Source organism: Oenanthe melanoleuca, chromosome 19 (assembly GCF_029582105.1).
Source record: "Oenanthe melanoleuca isolate GR-GAL-2019-014 chromosome 19, OMel1.0, whole genome shotgun sequence".
NCBI classification, from domain to species: domain Eukaryota; kingdom Metazoa; phylum Chordata; class Aves; order Passeriformes; family Muscicapidae; genus Oenanthe; species Oenanthe melanoleuca.
This window is the reverse complement of record NC_079352.1, coordinates 7,797,465-7,819,302: the sequence shown is the minus strand read 5'-3', so window position 1 is coordinate 7,819,302 and position 21,838 is coordinate 7,797,465. Positions and strand designations below refer to the sequence as shown.

The window sequence follows — 21,838 nt, the reverse complement described above, 5'->3', positions numbered from 1 at the left end:
CCCCTTAATCCAAATGCACTTCAGTTTCAGAGCCAACAGAACTCATGGATGAAGGTGACTGATGCTTGGGAGGGCTGGCTTCCTCCTCTGTCACCACTGCAGCTGGGTGCCACTCCTCTGGCATCTCTGTACATAAATTTTTACACCTTTGAGCTAAATTAAATGAAGCATTAAAATATTTCAGATCTCTTTGCTTCAGGATTTACTGAGCAGCCAAAGTCCAAAAAAGGCTGTCCAAGGGGTGTCCTTCTGCCCTCATTCTTACCTATAAGTGTTATTTATCAATACTATATGTAATAAAATAACTACTTTTAAGAGCAAGGCAACACTTTTTATTTTTATTTAAAAAGGCCTTGATGGCAGGAATATAGTGTAAAAATCATTGGAAAAACTAAAAGGCATCGATACATATTGGAATATACACTTTTTACATAAATTACATTTATTTATTTTTTCTTTCATTTGAGGTTCTTATTTGATATTGAGGTCTAATAGTTAATAGGTCCTGGGATCTGGACGTTTAGACCACCATAGTCTAACATGTACATGTTCATGGGCCATTGCTGAAAGAGAGGGAGAGAAAAAGAAGGCAAAATTCTCTGTTAGGACACAACACAAAACCAGGCATACATCAAATCTCTGACATGTTCCAACAACTGGCTGCTCCCACTTTCCATGTAAGAGAAAAAACCATCCCCAAAACAAAACACCACTAGCAAACTCAACAGAAACCTTTTTAAGTTTATATTTCTCTTGTGCATTTTTTGGGCAGTTTTATTTGGTACCATCCACAACTAAAGCCAGGCCCTGAAGGAGTGCAGTTGTATGCATCTCCCTGACTTTATCTTCTATTTTTCCCATTTTGTGGCATTCTAGAGCTGTGCACTGCTCCCAGAACTGAGCTAGAGGTACACCCAGCACAGTTTGGACTGTGGGGAACCATCAGGTTCTGCTGAGAGGCACCACAGACCCGAGGTGCTGTCACCAGCACTGGGGTGGAGGGATTTGCTTGAGCCTGTCTCGTATTCAGCACCCACTAAAGCTGACAGGGACAGTGCAGGAGTGCAGGAGAGCCCCAAGGGGTGCTGGACACTTCTCTCATCTCACTTCCCCCAGACAAACCCTGCAGGAAAAGACCCCCACAGGTGTGCCCCCTCCTTCACCAAACCTGCCTGTGCCATTCTACATCATACTTTATAGAGTTTGTCAGGTAGAGGGAGGTGGTGACAGCTCCAGGAGAACAGAGAGCAGCATCCTGAAGCAGAAAGATAGGTAGGCAGTAACCCCCCTAATATCTGGAAGGCTTTACCACAAGCGAGATCTGATTTGTTGATGATGTAGACTCCATATTGGAAGAAGAGGAAGAGGAAGAAGAGGAAGAGGAAGATACCGAGTTCCCTTCGGAGATCCTCTTCCGCTTCCGTTTGGGAACACTGATGTCTTTCTCTGCAAGGAGAGAGGGAAGGCATGAGGTGTCTGAGCCCTGAGAGTGCTCCCTGAATGTGGGGACTTGTCTTGCCTTGCACAGAGCATCCCCTGCAGTATCTGCTGTGCTGCCATTGCTGACACAGGCGTGGCACAGAGCTGTCAGCTCTCCTCACATGCAGCCATGCTCTTGCTTCCCAGATCTCCCTTCTCCATTCATCCACCTCTTGTCATAAGACTGACAGGATTGTAGTTATCTCTAAGACTGCTAATTCTGACACATTTCATTAAAATTGACATTTATCAGAATGATGGGACAGAGAGAGAAGCACATTCCCAGTGATGACAGAAACCTTGTTGCTTTAGAAATTCAACTGCTAAACAACGGCTCAAATTAAGGGCTTTAACCAGGGAATAAATTGCTCATGGGAGAGAGATAACCACATCCTCCAGAACATGCTTGAAGTTTGAGCACAAACAGCCCGGTCTTCCCTCAGCTCACAGAAGTGGAATTCTCCAAGAGGATAGTTTACTCTGGAACAGATGCTGAGCCTAACTTTTTGTAAGCAGGATCTTTTCCCTCTCCTGCCCTGGGGATGGGGGAGGTTCAAATGCCACCTCACAACTCCCATCCATTTTCTCTCCCACAGTGGCAGGAAAGCCACAGTTATGTCCTAGCCCTTCCCTTACCTGTTTGTTTGGCCTCGGTGCAGATTTCAGCAAATGGCCTGTGGAAGAGACAAGGGATGAGTCACTGCTCCACCCTGTGTGCCTGCCTGTGCTGGGACCAGACCTGACCCTGAGCTGTCTCCTCCAACACCCCTTTGTGTGGAGAGGGGACTTGGAGCATGCCCAGAGCATCCTGGAGAGAAGAACCTGAAAGAACTCAGCTGGGTCTCTGAGTTACCAGCCCCCATGTCATATCTCACCATGATCATCCTGAATTGCACAAGAAAGAGGGGACAAATCAGCCCTGCTAGCCCTTCACTGTGCCCCCATGGCCAAGTACCTCCCTGTGGCACAGCACAGTGGATGCCAGGGATGGAGCAGGTCCTGCACAGCTATGTGGTGGCTCTGGTGGCCTCATGGTGAGCTGCTCTGCTTATGGCTGAAGAAGCAAGGACAACACTTAACAAACAGAAACTTCCCCCATCACAAAGCTGGGCAAACTTACTGGAGCTGGTTTATAATCACTATTCGGATGCTCTCCCGTGCCTTCAGGATCTTCTCCAGCCGATGAATGTCATAGGTGTTGGGATTTCTGAAAGGGATATCATCTGGCAACCCAGTAACCTCCACAGACTCAGGACTGTCCCTGATGAGTTTGTAGGGCACCATGACAGGCCTGTTCAAGCCCAGAGCCTCTCCTGTAATGGCAGAACAGAGGACAGCACAACAGCTTTAGCCTACAGGGATCCAGAACCAACCAACTGAAGGACCAAGAGCCCTGGGGGACTTTGGGGTGCCATGGCTGCTATGGTGCCCAACCTTTGCTGCAGTCACATCCCACCCAGCTATTTTACAGGTACCTGCCCAATTTTTTGTCTGCTCTGTTAGTCTCCATTCAGAATTCTGCCAAGAGCCTCAGGTGAGTTTAGAGCACAAACACTGCTGCACTTGCCCAAGACCACGGCTGGACCAGCAGCAGCAGCATGCAAGACAGCCCAGGACAGAGGGAAAATGGAAGAGATTTGCCCATTTCCTCTTGCCTCTGTACATCAGCAGGTCTGGGGGTCACAGGGGTGGAGATCAAAGCCATCCTCATCCACATCACATGGCATCCCTCCTGCCCATTTCTTGAATCCATTTATCTCTTTGTTCTCCATAACATCCTATGGCAATGATACACCTCAATTTAACTCCTTGCTGCTTTAAAAGCCCTTCCTTCTGTACAATTAAACCTGCTGCTCATCTCTCTGGTTACCCCTTCATTTCCTGCTCACTGGGGAGCAGAGAACATCCCTCACTCCTGTGCTGTTTCTGACTCTAAAGCCTGGTCCCACCTTGCATCTCTGCTGCCCCAAAACCTGAAGCTCTTTGTTTTGAGTTGCACGACAGGATGTGAATAGAAATGTGAATTCTGTCCCCATCTCTTGAAGCCGGGTGGAGCAGTGATCCTTATCTCCTGGCACATATTATCTGCTCATGGTTAAAAGCCAGGTGGGGCAATCATCTTTATCTTTTCCACAACCCATCCTCCCTCCAGAGAGATATCATCTGCTAATGGGCCATTAAGTACCACTGCATGACTGATAAAATTCCATCATCCCACTGGGAGATGCTCCAGCCAGGGGAGCAGCCAAGCCTTTCCTACCTAGATAAAAACTGAAATTTTGAACACCAAAGCAGTCTCTTTCACTGGATTCCAGAGGAAAACCAGACCTTTGCACATTATCACTGGACCTTTGGAGGAAACTGCACCTTCTCCAGGAGCACTGCTCCAGCTGAACCACATCTGCCCCTGCAGGAGGATGCAGCCACCATTGAATGGGACTGTGCCAACACCCTGACTGACTGACGGGTGTCAGCTTGGATTCTGACTCTGGCAGGGTTTGGGACTGTTCTTTGTAATACTGTATTTCTATTTTGATTTTTCCTAGTAAAGAACTGTTATTCCTAATTCCCGTATCTTTGCCCAAGAGCCCCTTAATTGCAAAATTATAATTATTTGAAGGGAGGGGATTTACATTCTCCACTTCAAAAAGAGTTTTCTGCCTTTACTGGCAGACACCTGTCCTCCAAACCAAGACACTGTCAGTGGCCACACAGCCACATTTCTGGCTTTCCTTCCAGAGTTTGTCCCATCAAAAGCTGACATCAGACTGAACAAATCCTGCTACTGTGCTACATTTTGCCATACCCCTGCCCCTCTCCAAGAATGAGCTGTCAACAAGAAGGTCATGGTCCCACGACCTGCCAAGAGTGGGACACAGGGACATCCCTGGGGACAGGCTGTAACATGGAGCAACACAATATCTGTGCTGCAGCAGCTGCCATGTGCTTGGGCTATCAATAGAGGCCTTTGTGGAAATAATTTTAACTTGGCTGCTCCCAGCAAAACCAGCCTCACTCTATGATGTGTACAAGCAGAGACTCACCGTATTTTTCATTGAAAAGCTCTTTCACTTGCTCTCGGAGGATCACCTTCTCTCCAAGCCTGTTGGCATCATCCTCATCTGCAAAGGCAAGAAAGAACAGGGGTGAACTTAACTTGTTTCCTCCTGAGCCCCTGGAAAACCAATCTCACTGGCATATTGCAGGACAGTGTCCATGTCCCTCTGCCCCAGCATGGCCTGGGGACACCTCAGAGGTGCTGCTCTGTGCTTGCACCCTGCAACACCTCTTAGAGCTGTGCAAGCAGCTCTAAAATGCTGCCAGATCTCCATTTGCCATGTGCTGCCACAGCTAAAAGCATTTTATATCTACTTTGTGGGGCTGGAAATGACTAGGAAAAATGTAAAGCAATGAAGATTCAAGCCCTCAGTGCCATGAATGCTCCCACAAGTGACATGAAGGAATGAGAGAGCACTTTTTTGGCTAAGCTCCTACGTGAAGTATTGTTTTATAATATGCCATATAATCAGCTTGGCTTTACTAGATTTTTAAATTATCCTCATTGTGCTAGACAGTTTCTCTTTCATTCTCTCATTTCAAATGATGTGCCTAAGTCAGTAGATTTTTACACTCAGCTGTTTAGCATCCTCAGGAGGCTCCAAGGCAAATGACTGGGATCATGACCCTAACCTTTGACCTAGGGTCAAATGACCCTAATCCTAACCTGTCCCTTTCAATGCCATTTTTCCCCCACAGGTATAAAGTACCAAGTGCACACACCTTCTCTGCCTCTGGCTGCAGTGACCCCTCCAGCCCCCAGCCAGCTGGGATGCACAGTGCAGGACCAGCTCAGTGGGGTGGACTCCCCACCTTCTCTCCTCCCAAAGATCCTCACTGCACCCAAGGCAGGCACTGCCAGCCAGGCTGGCAAGCCACTGGGAAAAAATAATGGGACCACTGAATGGTTTGGGTTAAAAAGGACCTTCTAATAGCATCCAGTTCCAACCCCCTGCCATGGCCAGGGACACCTTCCACTATCCCAGGTTGCTCCAAGCCTTGTCAAACCTGGCCTTGAACACTTCCAGGGATCCAGGGGCAGCCACAGCTTCTCCAGGCACTCTGTGCCAGGGTCTCACCACCCTCACACAGAAGAAATTCATCCCAGTATCCCATCTAAGCCTGCCCTCTGGAGTGTGAAGCCATTCCCCTTTGTCCTTTCACTCCAGGCCCTTGTCCCCAATCCCTCTCCAGGTCTCTTGGAGCCTCTTTAGGCACTGGAAGGGGCTCTAAGGTCTCCCCAGAGCCTGCCCTTCTCCAGGTGAACACCTTCAGCTGTCCCAGCCTGTCCCCAGAGCAGGAGTGCTCCAGCTCTTGGGTAATTTTGTAGCCTTATTTGAACTCATTCCAACAGGTTCAGGTCTTTCTTGTGTTGGAGGCCTCAGCCAGATGCAGTGCTTCAGGTCACAAGAGCAGACAGCTGTTCATGGTGGGTTTTTACCCACCAGCATCAAGGAAATCCCTGCAAACCTTGGCATGAGGGATCAAGGCACCCTCTGCCCCAGTCTGCAGCTATTCAGTTCCATTTTGAGCAATCACATGATTATGATTTTTTACTATTTTGAGCCATCATATGATTTTTGTTTTGGTTTCAAGCAAGCACATGGCTTGAAGTTTTGTTTTAAATGCAAGGTGAAAATCCACTGCAAGTCTCTGCTCCCTGCATGAGACTGATCTCAGTGCTCAGCACTCCAGGCAACAAAACCCCCATCCCACATCTCAGCCACTCTGCTGCTGTGGGTGCTGGAGAGAAACTGGCAACCTCAAACCTCTGCACCAGCCTCAAAAAAGTCTCTTCTACACCTGGAAAACAACTGCTTTATCTGGATATTACACACACATACACAAAAAAAAAAAAACAAAAATCAAACAAACCCCAAAAAAAACACCAAAAAACCAACCCAAGAACTTTCTGCAGAGAGCTCAGGGGCAAGTTGTGCTTCAAATCCAGAAATGGCAACAAAGCAGCTTGAATGGCATGGAGCAAAACATAAATACAGTAGATGAAGATTTCTAAGTGGTGCCACTCTGGAGGCCATGGCAGAGCAGAGGGCACAGCCCTGTGGGCTCCCTCTGTGACTTCCTTGTCATCAATGCTCAGTTTGTGGGCTCTATATCTGTACCTGTATGGATGTGTAGATGGTAGCAGACAAAGACACACCAAATTCAGTGTTCTCACTCATTTAATTCTCTGGGACTGAAAAATGCAGCAAGTCTTTCCTTTCCACTCATGCCCCAAGTGCAAGAAACAAGGGGATCCCAAGGGATCTTGTTTTTTCCACCTTGAGGTGGGCACTACTCCCAAATTCCTATCCCAGGACATAAACCAATGTCATGAAAATCCTGGAACTGAGCATGCATAACAGTGAAGCCAAAGAGGAGCCTCTGGCCAGTGGCACTGCTTCCCAGGGACTTACCCCTCTGTGCCCTGGCAACAGGGATTTCCATCTCCCTTTGACTTTACCCATTTGGGTTTGGGAGTTAATCAAGTTGAGGAGTAAATCAAGGAAGCCACTAGTCCTCCTGAAATGTGCTGAATCCTTCCAATAAATCAAGTTTATCCATGCTGCTGGCTTCAGGTCTGTGTTAGCTTTTTTTTTTTAAATTAAAATAGTAGCTGGTTGATTAACTTTTTTTCCCCCCATTCTGCTTGCCTGAGTCAGCACCTCTGCACCCCACAGTCATTGACATACAAGTGGTTACATTTTTAAAGCACCACTTTTTTTCTATAGGACTTGTCAGAGCTTAACATTTTTTTGAGAGACACCAAGCTACTTTTAGTAATTATTAAAACTGAGGTTTAGGTGTCTGCTGTTGGGCAATAGAATCCAAACTACTGCTTATTCTTCTAGTGACTCAAAAAATCCACACAAAACCAAATCCAAGATATCCCATGGATAAATAATAGTTCTGTCTGTGTTCATGATGTCATGTGCAGAACCTTATCTCAGGGGTGAAGCCACAGCATAGCTGGGCAGGATACCCACCCAATGGAGCCTTCTTCCTTCCCATGGCACCACCTGTACCCTCAAATGCTGCTCAAGGGGATGCCTGTCCTCCACTCAGCCACTGCTCATGGAGTAACAACCTCCTGTTACCCAAACACTTGTTGTGAAGCCCATTTCATCAGGAAAACTGTCACTGCCCAACACATCCCCCTGAGAACATGGCTCAGATCCCTTCTGCACACAATGCCAGATCATCAAAGAGATAATCAGCCAGCAGGATGAAGGCAGGCTCCTTACAGCAGCCTGAATCCTAAGAGGATTCTTTCCCCTTCCAGCTTCCATGGCTGCAATTCAGTTATACCCCTGTGTAAATCTGGAATAAATGTGCTGACTTTACTGAGGCTATTCTGCAGTAACTCAGGTCTAAATGCAGTTTGAATTAGCTTCACATATGCATGTTTTCAAACCAGAGCTATCAACTTGTGAGCAGCAATTAACACCTAGACCCAGAGCCACAATCCCAGCTGCTGGCACTAAGGCTGGATCTGCTGCAGCTGTGCTGTGCCCTGCCACAGGCACAGGCAGGTGAGCTCTTCCTTACTCCTGCACATCAGTCCACATCTTCCATCCCCAGAGCCTTCATGGCTACACACCAACCCTGACCCAGAGTGGGTGTTACAGCAAAGCAAGAAAAACCCCAACCCAAATCCATGGAAGCTCCTTATGAATGGCAAGTGGATTTGTAATAAATTAATTGCTGGGACACATGGATGAAGGATGGGAAGAACAAGGCAGGCTCGTTTGGCTGGAGTGATGCCATTGATGCTGAGGGACCACAGCAACAGTGCTTAGAAATGCAGAAAGGATTAATAACAACAATAAAACACTGTATCATTCAGTTCTGGATATCACAGGGAAACAGAGCAACAGGGAAAAACAGTACCTGAAATTTGGGGGGTTTAGACATTTTCATTCCCATATTGAAAGACAAATGCATTTCTTGTCTGCTACCATCTACGATGCATCAACTGAGCTACGTACCATTCAAAGCAGCATAGGCTTTTTCCAAAGATGTAATCCGTCTAGGGGCTACAGCACAGTTAATGGAAGACAAAAAACACAAAAGAGAAAGAAAAAGAGATCCATGAGTGCTGCAGCTTGGTTTCTTGGTTACAAACAAAAGCAAAACCCAGGATTAAAACTCCTCTGGTCCCTTGGCACAGTAGCTAATAACTGCTGGGCAAGTTATTTACTGGTGAGCTGGGCTCTCCACCTCATAGCAGGACCTGCTCTGCTGGAATGTGCTTCAGCCTGCAAGAACCCTTTGGCTGGGCCACTCTCCTGAGCAGTTCAAGGTCCACGTGTGCATAAGCATGGATGGCCAAATGGCAGCATTTATGGCATGTGCCAGAGCAGCAGCAGCTGTGTTGCACAGCTGTTCCAGTGCCAGAGGAGGAAAAAAAAATTCTCAGGTTAAAAGCAGACGAAAAGCAAAGAGGGAAATCTTGTCAGTTCTGCATCAACAGGAGAAATGGGAGCAAAAGGAATCTCTAAGGAGAGGCTGGTGCTTGCCATTGACTCCAAAGTTATGAGTGACATAAAAAGAAATTAAAAGAAATAATAGAAATTAATATAAAATGAAGATAAAAAGAAATTAAAAGAAAATAGGAAACATAAAAAGAAATATAAAATAAATTAATTTTCCTGTGGAAAACCAGCAGGGATGGGACTATGGCCAGGATTTGCATGATGGGCAAAGGAGGAATGAATGGCTCATCCTGCTGAAGTCACAGCCACAGGGAGAGCTGGTGAGGAGGTCAGGGCTGCAGCACCAGGGTAAGGAAGGGGCTCAGAGGGGAGGCTCTTGATGCCAAACTGCAGTGAGCTGACACCAGCAAACTGAAGGGGACTGGGGGAGACAGCAGGAGCATGTGTCCAAATTCCCTAGGCAGAGGCATAAGCAATCTGAAGCAGCTGCAAATACCTAGCTCAGAATACGTGTTCCCCATCTCAAGCAGGCTCAGGAAAGCAGCCACTGCAGCACAGAGCTCTGCTGATACCCTGCATGGGGGAGGAGAGCCTTCAGTTCAGCAGCACAAAGGAACAGAAAAAACACATGGTTCTGCTCAGGGCACTGAGATTTGGGTGCACACCCACATGAGCTGGGGCTCTTCACCCCTGGGCTACAGGAAGGCAAACTCTGCCATAAGTAGTTGCATCAGTGCTGCTCACTGCCATGCTGCAGGATCCCTCCCCAAAATAAGAGATGATCTCTGCAGCTTCATCCCTAAATCACTGGTGACACCCTGTGGGCAGCACCCAGCACACTGAATACTGCTGCAAAGGGGGAGAGATACAGATGGGTCATGCTGGTGCTGGGAAAGCCAAGCTGGAGCCCAGGCCAAGAGGGAGCAAGGTCCTGGCAGGGCTTCCATCAAGGAGGAATGCAGGCAGGAGCACAGGCAGACTGCAGGCAGCAAGGGAGAGCAACATATGGCAGGATCTTTCCAGTATGGCTCAGAACTGGTTTAGAAATGGAAGCATGGCATTTCCTTTGGCTGGCAGCAACTCAAAGGGTATTTCAAGGTGCTGTTATGAAATTACTTTGAGAAAGGTAATTCAAATTTCTCGTCCTGGTAAACTCAAACATGACATTCAGCCTTAACCATAGGAAGCATCCCCAGGTTCAGGGCAGCTGTCCTGCAAGGTATGGAGTGCATCCCAACGTGCTGCACTACAGCCAGGATGGAATGGCACCCATCTCAGTTTGATAAACACCCTGAAAAATGGGGCTTGGGGTCTCTGAAGGTCACAGCAGGATATGAGGGTGGTGGAGAGCAGGAGGAAGGAAAGAGCAAAGTGAACACAGGGGTTTGGATGAGCTGGGTGATGGTGCCGCCCTCTCGACAGCGAGGATGCCACACACAGAGGCAAATGGGAACAGGAGACCAAAGCTAGGGAAAGAAAAGGTGATTGGAATCACAAACATGCTTATAAACAGGCTCTGAAGCTCCACAGCTATTCACACCTGCTTGAATTTTAACCCTCATAATTATCCACATATAAAAATATATATTTTTATGCACACACACACATATATTCAACCTGCCTGAATTTTCACTTTAGACTAGAAACAGTGACAAGTTGAACACTCAAAAATAATCACCCCAGGCCTGGCTGGTGGGTTAAAAAGGGTTGGGGGGTGAAGGGAGATGGATATGGACCTTGAAAAGCAATTTGCATGGTGATGGAGCAAGACTGCTCAGCCCTCATCACAACTTTCCTCTTTTCTATTTTTCCTGCTAGGAGTTTCCAATGCGAGGCACATCTCATCAAAGTCTTGAGGAGGATTGTGCTCTTGTGATTAAAAAAAAAAATAATAAAAATATATATATATAAAGGATGCCTGGATGTGTGGGGTTTTTAATTAAATAACACTGCGTGCCCTACTTTATTAATTGGAATATGGAAAATAATCTATCATGGTGGTAGGGAGCCTGGGGAATAGGACAGATGGAGCTGGTCTACATTTTCAATCAAAGCACATAAAAATTAACATACAGAAAGATTTTTTGTGTGTGCATGTGAGTGTGTGCCAGATTACTTGTGCTTGGTAGTATTTTTCAAAGGCTCATATGAAGCCAGTTTTGTATCTGTGCCTCAGGAAAGAAAACACAAAAGGGAAAGTGCAGTGTTTATAGCACTAGAGCTTCACCCCTGCTCACTGACTCTTGTTCAGTGCTGAAAGACCAGGCTGCCATCAAAAAGGGGTTTTGAATGGGGTTTTGAAGGTCTCTTCTGCAGAGCAGACCAGCAGCATGGAGAAGAGACACTGGAAATCAAAGGGAAAACATCTGGATGCCAGGAGGGTTGTGCTCCTGGGTTAAAGCCATGCACTGGTGGCCTCAGGGCCATTATCCCATCTTTGAGAGGATGCAAACCTGCAGTGCTGAAGGGTTTTTTTCCAAAAATGAGCCTCATTCCCTGCAAAATCCACCTCCTTCAGCAAACAGCATCCCTGCAGGCACACAGCCCTCAGCTGCTTCTGCAGCAGCAACTCCCCCACCTCCCATTGGAGGAAAATACCATCTCAACATACTAATTACAGATTACCTTGAGAAAAAAAGCACATGAGGCACTCAGATTATATTGAAATCCTTTTACCTGTTTTCTGTTACACTTAAAAAATAGGTGTCCCCAAAAGAAAGAGATCTGTGGGCCTGCAGTTACTGGGAATGCTCTTTGCAATGCAGGAAGTGCACAACTTTAAAGCAAATTAAACCCCATAAAGGTTTAACCTAAAAGGTTACAGGTTTAACCTAAAGGCAACTAAAATAAATCCAAAGTGATTTTTTTTCAGAATTACATTAAATTTCCCTTTTTTCTAAACACTTGTACTCCTCATGTAATTTTTTACCCAAAATGATTCACAAAACCCATTAGCTTCCCTTACATTTATGATGTTACCTCCTGAGCTTTCCAGCTTTTAGAGACCTCTACAATGCCATACTTAAGAGTAACTACTGCTTTCATTTTAACCCTCCTCTATGAAATAAAAGTGATTTTCATTTTTCTGCCAAACATGCTGCTCTTCACTTCACATGACAGGGCTTCACTACACAATACTGAGGTAAAAAGAAGACTCTTTAATTTAAATTTTTAGTGACCTATAGCTAGCTGGAGATCATTCATTCTGTTCAAGCAGATGAAAAGCAATCAAAGTCAAGGCAGTGACTGCATCACTGTATTGCCACCAACCACTTTGGTGTAGTGGGGTAGAAAAGCAAACAAGGGGTTAATTGCTGCCAATGGGGATTAAGGAGGGGCAAAAAACAATCAGCTCTTTTCTGGAAGAGACACTCCAGTGGTAATCTGACTATTAGAAAATATGAGTCCTGAAACTGTCTCTGAAAATTTGGCAAATATGGGAAATTGTCAATAACAAATAGAGATGTCAAGTAAGAAAAACCCCTCACCTGGATCTGCTCTTATTTAAAACCTCAGTGGGAGGAGAGGGAGTGAAGGACCCAGCCTAGCAGGGATGCTGTGACCTGCTGAGCTCACAGACATATAAAATACATCTTTGGGTTTGTGCTAGAAGGCTGGTGTGTGAGGGGAGCATTCAGCTGGAGAAGGAGGGACAAAATGTTGGGCATTGAGAAGAAAATCAATTTCCTCTACATCTCTTTTTCCCAGGCTGTCTCTCCCAGCCAGGTAGCAGCCTGGAGTATTTGCCTTTGTTAATGGTGTGATTTGTGTTAGATCAACATCTCTTAATGTAATTATACTGTTCAGAGCAGGGGAATGGAAAGATAAGATGTGGCTGGAGGAACATATACATAGCCATGTAATTCTGTGGAAAAGTAGAGTTCTGCAAAACTTGTGCTTCAATGAGGGCTCATTTTAGGTCCAGCTGCTGCTTAGGACCAAAAGAGACAAGTCTAAGGCCAAATTCCACTGAGGCAACTCCCCCTGCCCTACACAGGGATGCAGAAGTGAACACATGGACCATGCCTGAATTTTCCTAGGAGTGAACACATGGACCATGCCTGAATTTTCCTAAGAGTGAACACATGGACCATGCCTGAATTTTACTCACAGCTCACCTTTTGTTAGAGCTCTAACACTTTCTGCTATTCCCAATAAGGGCATATAAATGTTTTCCTGTCTGTCATATTTGTCTTTCCTAAATTGTGCCATTGCCATGGAGGCTGGCCAAGCAAATGGGAAGCCATGAATAAAGATGACAAGGTTCTTTGCACCCATCTGTGCTCTTCCAACAGTTGTAATTACAGACTTTTAAAACACAGGCAGGTTTTTACCCAGGTTTCTGACAGGAGCTCTCTTTTCTGAGCAGCCAAGAAATGTGAGCCAGCTACAGCAGGGACTCCCAGGGAAGGACACAGCTCTGAGCAGTGTATGGAGCACACCCTGGACACCCTGTCCTCTCCTCTGCTATGTCTTCCCTGCTAAATTTACCTGTGGAATGTTCATGAGCTGGAGTGGACCCTGCCATGCTGCTGCAGCCCAACCTGGATCCTAGTGGGGAATCACCCCTTACCCTGACCTTCTCTCACCCAACCCACCAGCTCATTACAACACAGATTTATTTTAAGAAAACACTTAGGAAAGTGGGTGCTTTCTTAAACACAGAAAACAGATCCCTGCCCTAGATTAGCTCTTGAAAAATGCCATCATTTCAAGGCAACATGAGGCAGCCATCAGCAGCAGTACTGATGGGTGATGCTGAGGCCAGCTGTGCCAGGCAACACATGCACCAAACAGCAACAAAACCAAAATGGGAGGCCCAGGAAAGTGAAATCAGAACAACCTTCCTCCATCTGATAAAATTATTGTTTGCCATCCACAGTTTACAACTCCCTGACCACCACTAAACACCTAGCCAATGCATTGCTTAGGTAAAAAGGTAAAATCTCTTACCAGGTTTGGGGATGAGTCCTTGAAAAGGCCTGTGAAAAATAAGGAAAAAAGGAGATTTAAAGTGAAATGGTACCAGGAAGCAAGCACACCTGGGCTGAACACCCTCCCATTGCCCATGGAAGGCTGGGGATCAGCCTGTCCTTCTCACAACTCATGGGACCAACAGGAGCTCTGTGGGGTGAGGTCCCTGCTCATGGCAGCATGATGTGCCTCATGCCAGTGAAAGGCAGAGGACCCCAAGAACAGGGGGTGCTAAAGCACAGCAGGGCTCTGAGCACTGCCCTGCATCAGCAACAATCTGTCTCAAGCCTCCTAAAAAAGGGGCTGAGATTTCTCTGCCTGGAAATCAATCACACCAAGCACCTTTTTCTCCTACCTCTGCTCAGGCAGTGGATGGGAAGCAAGCAGGAGTGGTTCCTTTCTGATCAGCCATTAGCTCCACCTTAATTGCTGTCCTGGGGTACTGGAGGCATTTACAGATCTGCCCCAATGGGGCTGCAGGGCAGCCTGAGGTGGGGTCCCTGTGTCCCCCCCTGGCTCCACAGGATGGCTGACAGCTCTCACCACATACCGAGTCACCGTGAACTTGATCTTATCAGCGACTGCCAGAATCCTCTCCAGGTTTTGGGAGCCAAAGGTGCAGGGTTTCCTGAAGGGGATCCCTGGAGGCAATCCCTCGATGATCACCGAGCCTGGGTTGCTCTTAATGCGCTTGTATGGCACCTGCACAGGGTATTTAATCCCCAAGGCCTCACCTAGGAAAGAAGTGGGGGTAATGAAGTAGTGAGTGTGCAGGGGATGCCACTTCTGCTGCAGCTCTGCCTGTATCCCCAGCCCTACCAAGGCACAGCACAGTGTGGGGAGGCTGCTCAAGGCACCAGGTCAGCATTAGATCAGGGACCAGCATTTTCAGTGCAGGGGTCCAAATACAGGCACATGTGTGCAGAGCTCATGGGGCTGAGGAGAGGAACCATCCTGCAGGATGATGCCCATGCACTGCAGTGGGAGGGATGGAGAGCTGCTACTCTTTGCTTTGGGATGTTATTTGGAGATAACTCCACAGGTATGTTCCCTCCCTTAGGTCTGGCTGTGGGATTGAGGCTGCATATTTCCTTGCAAGTACCTGGACAAGACTTACTCCTGCCTAGGAAATGGTGTGTCCTGGTTGTGGCCAGGGTTAATTTTTGCAGTAGCCTGGAGGGGGTATGGCTGGGACTCAGAGGTGATTAGGTACAGAACCAATGGTCACAGCATTGCTTGGTTTGTTCACATGGCTGTGGTGGCCAATCCTGTATATGCTCCCATTTAGCAACCATGAGCTCCTCATGGGGCTCCTGTTCAGAGCAGGGAGAGGGCTCAGGATTGCTTTACTGCTGCACTGAGGGATGGCAGTTTGTAACATCAGGGGCCATGAGGCTCGTTTGGGATAGGTGCTCAGTGTTGTCCCCCTGCCCTGACCTTGGGTGCTACCTCTGGGAAATCATCAATAATTGTACCCAGCCTGTGGGGGGAAACAGGGCATGATTCTCCCCAACCTTCCCCCTCCTTTTTCTCCATCAGGCCTGTTATAATTGCATGTTAAGAAAACCATGCACTTGTTGATGTCTCTGCCAGGTCTCCTCAGTGTGGTTCACACCATATTTAGAGTCAAGAAAGAGATTTCTAGGAAAGTTATTCAGAGATCTGCCCCAAGGATGGATAGCCATGAGTGGCATGGAATGTGGTAGAAAATGGACTAAGTTTGGGGGAAATTCTTGGCTCCAGTGGTTTGGAAGTTCCCCCCTGGACAACTACAGGACCCTGATGAAATGACATGCCACTGCCTGGAACACCATCCTGTGCCTTGAAAAGCAGGTCCTGTGGTAACAGGGCACACTGAAAGAATTGAGCTGGGCAGTGGGACTTGTTTCAAAAATAGTCTCATTGACACCTGTGCCAGACAGCAGAGGATTGAGTGGGTGTATCACACTCCCCATCACAGAACCAGAGAATTAACTAGATTGCAAAAGATCTTTGAGATCATAAAGTCCAACCTATGACCTAACACCACCTTATCAACTAGACCATGGCACTCAGTGCCACATCCAGTCTTTTTTTAAACACATGCAGGGATGGTGACTTCACCACCTCCCTGGGCAGATCATTCCAATGTCCCATCACTCTTTCTGTGGAAAATTTTTTCCTAATGTCCAGCCTAAACTTCCCTTGGTGAAGCTTAAGGCTGTGTCCTCTCATTCTGTCAGTGGTATCCTGGGAGAAGAGACCAACTCCCACCTGGCTGCATCCTCCTGGCAGGGAGTTGTAAAGAGTGATGAGGCTTCCCCTGAACCTCCTTTTCTCCAGGCTAAGGGGTTCTGGCCAGGACAGAGTTAATTTCTGCAGTAGCCAGGAGAGGGCAAGGCTAGGAGCTAGAGCTTATTCTGTATCACCTCACATCATTTTCCAGGAATGAGGGAAGGGGTCCCTTCTGGTGAGTGTGGCAGAGGGAGTGGCCAGGTAGGGCTGGTTCCCTCTGCCATTGATGTTGTTGCTGTTACTGTTTGTTTTCTTATTCCATTGCTGTTTCCAGTAAACTCATATCTCAATATGTGATTTTCACCCTTTGTGTCTCCAAGTCTCCTCTCCAACCCAGCACAAGGAGAGGGAGAGGGGAAGGACAAGTGAATGAACAGTGCATGGTTTGCAGTGCTTCAGTGTGAACACTAAACTGGGTGTTTATAACATTCCTTAACAACATGAGGATAATAGCATCTCCCTGCTCTAGGAACAGGAGCAGCAGCATCTTCCTGTCCCCCAGCACTCTCTACAGCCTGTTCCTATTCCCTTCCCAGCCTCCCACCACTCCTGTGTTCCCACAGCTCCTGCAGCAAACAGCACCAAATCCCAGATCTGCCATTCCCTCCTGGCCCTCCTAAGCTCAAGGGGGAGATGAGATAAAATATCTGGCAAGAAGGAACCAGGAGCAGAGGGGAGAAATAAAGAGAAAAGAAAACCAATTAGGAGAGAGTAAGGGGGGAATAAACCAAGCCTGGTTTCTCACCATATTTCTTATTGAACAGGTCCTGGACTTGTTCCCGCAGTGTATTAGCAATGTCTATTCTGGAAAGCCTGGCATCATAATTTTCTGTAAAATAAAGAAACAATTATAGATTTCTGCTGGTATATTAAAAGGCACTCTGTGACTTTTAAGTAATGCCATTTTCTAATTATAGGAAAGCCCTTATCTAGCAATTAGCTAATCTGTGGAGTGGGTCATTCAAAGTCCTTAAAAATAATCTAAACAGAAATATGTTGGGTTATTTTTCCCTTGCCTGTTTGCTAAGAATAAAAGCCACGTGAAATTGAAGATTCAGTTGTGATAATTACTGGCATTAAAATATAACACACTCCAAAGCCTCTCAGAGAAGCCAAAGGCTTTGAAAAAGCTCCTCATCCTTGTGCAAACGTGCACAGGCCCCCAGGGCCCAAGAAGAGCAGGGCAGCACTTGCCTGTCCAGCACACAGGCTTCTCACCATCACTGTCCCCCAAGGGAGCCACCATGCTGGGGCTGAAGAGTGGCATTTATACAAACATCACACAGGTGGAAAAAGCCCCAGAAAAGGCAAACCCCTAGGCTTGGTAACTTAGTTATGCATCCCACAAGGTCAGACAGGGAGATAAGCCAAGCTGGTTAATTAGGGCACCATGAAGAGTGCTTCAAACCTCTTCTTGGACCTCTGGGACTGCCTGTGCATCTTTCCTTCTCGTTGCCTGTGCTTTGCATCCTCTCATCCCACCTCCTTCTCTCCTTATCCCCAGCCTTGTCTTGCTCCTCTGCCAACCCACCGAGCCCCACCACTGCAGCACTCCCTTCCCAGGTGTGTCCCCTGCAGCCTGCAGAGCGGGCCAGGGGCTCTGCTCAGCCCCAGCCCTGGCTCCAGCCCCCCACCTTGAAAGCCCTGTCTCTTCACAGCGTCCTCCAGCAGCGCCTCGCTCGAGTCCCTCTCGTCGGCGGCTGAGACAGGGGAGAGAAGAGCAATTAGGATCCACAGTGCTGCCAAGGGGGTGCATGGGAGGGGGTTCCAGCCAGAAAACAAGGTGGGAAGGCTGTAGGAAACCACTCTCACTCCTCTCCTACCTAGACCTTACAGCCCAGCTGGGGTCTGAGCCTATGTGTTGGGTTGATGTGGCCAGAAATGTGGATTCTGTCCCCAACTGTTGGGGCTGGGTGGGGCAGTGATCCTTATCTCCTGGCACATATGATCTGCTAATGGGCCATCTTTAAACCAGCTGGGGCAATCATCTTTATCTTTTCCACAGCCAATCCTCCCTCCAGGAGATATCATCTGCTAATGGCCCATTGAGTCCCAGTGCATGACTGATAAAATTCCATCATCCCACTGGGAGATGCTCCAGCCAGGGGGAGGAGCCAAGTCTTTCCTACCCAGATAAGAACAGATTTTGAACACCAAAGCAGCCTCTTTCACTGGAAGAGGAAAACCAGACCTTTGCACATCATCCCTGGGCCTTCAGAGGGAAATTGAACCCTTCTCCAGGAGCACTGCTCCAGCTGAACCACATCTGCCACTGCAGGAGGATGCAGCCACCATTGAATGGGACTGTGCCAACACCCTGACTGACTGACAGGTGTCAGTTTGGATTCTGACTCTGGCAGGGTTTGGGATTGTTCTTTATAATACTGTATTTCTATTTTTTATTTTCCCAGCAAAGAATTGTTATTCCTAATTCCCATATCTTTGCCTAAGAGCCCCTTAATTTCAAAACTATAATAATTTGGAGGAGGGGGGTTTACATTCTCCATTTCAAAGAGAAGCTCCTGCCTTTATTGGCAGACACCTGTCCCTCAAGCCAGGACAGCCTACCTTTGGCTGCTGGGCTGTCTGACACCGACTCCTTGACACCCTCCGCCAGCAGCTCCGGTCTGGAAAAAGGGACAGGCAGAGGGCAGGTGAGTGACCTCCCTGCCCCAGCAACCTCAGGACACCACTCCTACAGCCACAAACCATTCACTCTGTCTGGCTAATGCCATTTAAAAGCTCCTGCAACACAGCAGGAGAACTCTGGATGTAGTTTTCATGCTGACAGGCTCTTTAATGAGCTGATGTGTCACTCCTTGGGATGAGATTAAGCAGGTGATGACTGAGCAGCTTAAGTCAGCAGCTACAGACTTCTGGTGGATATGGTTCTGAACGTTTCTTAGGGATGGGAGAAGCTGTGCATGGCTTCCTTTAACATAAAATTGACCCCAAAAATTGCCATTTGGATACCTAATACTGAAGCTGCATAGTGAGGTCTTGTTAACAGGGTGCACTGAAGCTGTGTCACAAAGGAGTGGATCTGAGATCAGGGCAGGAGGAAACCCCAAAATATGGTTGAGCTGACTCGAGAGCTGCTGTTGTGACACCACAAAATTACGATGTTCCCAATATTTATTTTCTGTTTCAGTCACCTGCAGCATTGGTTGTGCCAGCATTTGGGTGAGAAACTGCCCCCAAAATACATAAGACATCTTAAAATCCATCTCTGCTGGATCTGTTCCCTCTTACAGGGCAATGCTATTGCATTACATTGGTTGTGGCTTTCACAGCCCTCCCACAGTTCTTATGACACCCTCAGCCTGACCCCCAGCACAGGGTCAGCATCTTTCTTCATGTCTGCAGCATCCCATGTGCACATATGCACAGCTGGAGCCACTTTCTGTAGGAAAACCCTTCAGGGCTCCCAGCTCCTGTCCTTGCTCCACATCAGGGCACCCTGAAGTTTCAAGGTCTCTTCACCCATCCTGCTGAGGTGGCCAAACCTTTGCAAAAACAGGTTAAAAACCCAAAAGCCATGAAGGGACAGATGACACCACCATCACTACCTCCATGGACAGCTCCAACACAACAGCAACCCTTATCTACTTCTAACCAAGCAAATTTACTGGAGGTGACCAGTGATGGGTGCTCCCCAGGACACTGCACTGCAGCAGGAGCTCTGAGCACACACACACCCCCAAGGCACAGCCACCCCTCCTCCTCACCTTTTAATGACAAACTGGATGTTGTTGCTGGCTTGCAGGATCTTCTTCAGCTTGGCAATCCCGAAGCAGTTGGGGCGGCGCAGCAGGATTCCCTCCGGCAGGCCCACGACAAACAGGTCCTCAGGGTACATCAGGAACTTGGAGTAGGGCACTTTGACTGGCTCTGATATTCCTATGGCTTTCGCTGCAGGGGGACCCAAGCTCAGTTAGTTTGCTGGACCTCTGGGTCAGGTCTAAGCAAAGCAACCTGGGGTGTTGGGAGGGATTAAAGAGGTTTTTGGGGAGTTTGTGGTCAGTCTTTGCCTCGTGGGAATGTCCTTGACACTGGCAGATATGAGATGAGGGACAGAGCCATGCTGGACCTGGAGCTGGCTTTTACATTTGCTATATTATGACAGCCTGCCTTCCCATAAAGGCTGCAAGCATCTCCCCACAATGCAGTGGAACCCCAAATCCTCACCCCCATGGAAACCCCTCTGCTAAGTGAGGAACAGAAAATGTGCCTGGGGGTGCCCCATCAGCCTGTGCAGCTCCCCTTGCTCTGCTAAATACTGCCAAAAGCAACCAAACATGTCATGCCAAACAGTGCTGGTTGGGTAAATGAAATAACAGCTTTGTGTTGATTTGGCACAGCCTGGTTTTTGGTAGCAGGGGAAGGCCACAGAAGTGGCTTCTGTGAGAAGCTGCTGGAAGCTTCCACCATGTCCAACAGAGCCAGTCTCTGATGGCTCTGAAGATGGACAATGATGGGGTCAATTAGAGAGGTTGGTGACAAAATCAGCTGTGGGATCTTGCAGAAATCTTTGAATCACTGGAACTTGTTGGCAATGGTACCTACAAGCAGCGGGTTTTCTTCTGGCCAGAGAAAAAGAGGAAATTTCATGTGAGGGAAACAGCATGGCAGCACCAAGCTCAGTGGAAAGGAAAGAGGGGAGGAGGTGCTGCAAGTGTCAGAGCTGAGATTCCTCTGCAAGCCATGGTGAGGACCATGGTAAAATAAACTGTGCCCCTGTAAGGCATGGAGTCCATGGGGGATGCAGAGATCCACCTGCAGCCCATGAGAGAAGTGTCATCTAGTGGGAAACACAAATAGAGAGAGGGGCCCTGCTTCTAGAGCAGCCTAGCATTAAAAGACTGCACCTTGTGGATTGAGGACCCACACCACAACAGTTCTGGGAAGACTGTTTGCCTGTAGGAGGGACCCCATGGCATAGCAATAAGGACTCCTCTCCCTGAGAGAACAGAGGATCTTGAGTGACAAACTGACCAAAACTCCCCTGTCCTGTCTCCCTGCACTGTCTGTGGGAAACAGGAAGGGGCTGGTGGGGAAAAGAGGTGTTTTAAAGGCATATTTTACTTCTCATTATCCTCCTCTGGCTCTGTTAATAATAAATTTACTTTATACCTTTAAATTTGAACCTGTTTTACCTTAAGAGTGTTTTCTCTCAGTCCTTAATTCTAGAGCCCTTCATTACTTTTCCCCCCCTCTCCTCTGCCCAACTGTAACAGAAAAAGGTAAGCAAACAACTTTCAAGGATACCTGATGTTTGGCCAGTGTCAAACCATGACAAGGTTGAAAACCCCACCTCATCAGTGTGGACATGACTGTTACTGTAGTAACATGGGAAGCAGTGAGAGCCACTGTGGCTGTCCCAGCTGCATCCCCAGTGCCCAGTCCTGTCTGAGAACATCCTGCCTCATCCTTCCCTGGTCACATTGGGCTCTACCAGCTCAGATATGCCCCCAGCTTTTGAGGACTGTCAGGCAGAGCCACATCTCCTGGTCCTTGTAGTGGCAGAAACTGTCTGCCAGCTCTCAAAATGTGTGTGTGACCTCCCTTGTGCTTCCTCTCAGTTCAATAAACTCCCTAAGCAGAGGTGAGCAGATCAT

General features: G+C 47.6%; 1 protein-coding gene across 5 annotated transcripts in view; it reads right to left on the bottom strand.

Annotated features, from left to right (window-relative positions):
- Positions 1-313: 313 nt before the first annotated feature.
- Positions 314-21,838, bottom strand: part of GTF2IRD1 (GTF2I repeat domain containing 1) — a 69,791-nt gene continuing 48,266 nt past the window's right edge. For 2 of the 5 annotated variants that reach the window (XM_056506885.1, XM_056506886.1), the window contains exons 17-28: positions 19,949-20,132; positions 18,789-18,847; positions 17,855-17,920; positions 16,966-17,049; positions 14,497-14,680; positions 13,926-13,954; positions 8,526-8,573; positions 4,524-4,601; positions 2,600-2,792; positions 2,116-2,153; positions 1,391-1,446; positions 367-563 (exon numbers count right to left, since the gene is read on the bottom strand). In XM_056506885.1, the coding sequence (XP_056362860.1) occupies positions 489-563; positions 1,391-1,446; positions 2,116-2,153; positions 2,600-2,792; positions 4,524-4,601; positions 8,526-8,573; positions 13,926-13,954; positions 14,497-14,680; positions 16,966-17,049; positions 17,855-17,920; positions 18,789-18,847; positions 19,949-20,132 (1,094 nt within the window). In that variant the 3' untranslated portion in view covers positions 367-488. Of the gene's footprint in view, positions 564-1,309; positions 1,447-2,115; positions 2,154-2,599; positions 2,793-4,523; positions 4,602-8,525; positions 8,574-13,925; positions 13,955-14,496; positions 14,681-16,965; positions 17,050-17,854; positions 17,921-18,788; positions 18,848-19,948; positions 20,133-21,838 lie in introns of all 5 variants that reach the window. The other 3 variants (XM_056506883.1, XM_056506884.1, XM_056506887.1) reach the window with 3 other exon arrangements.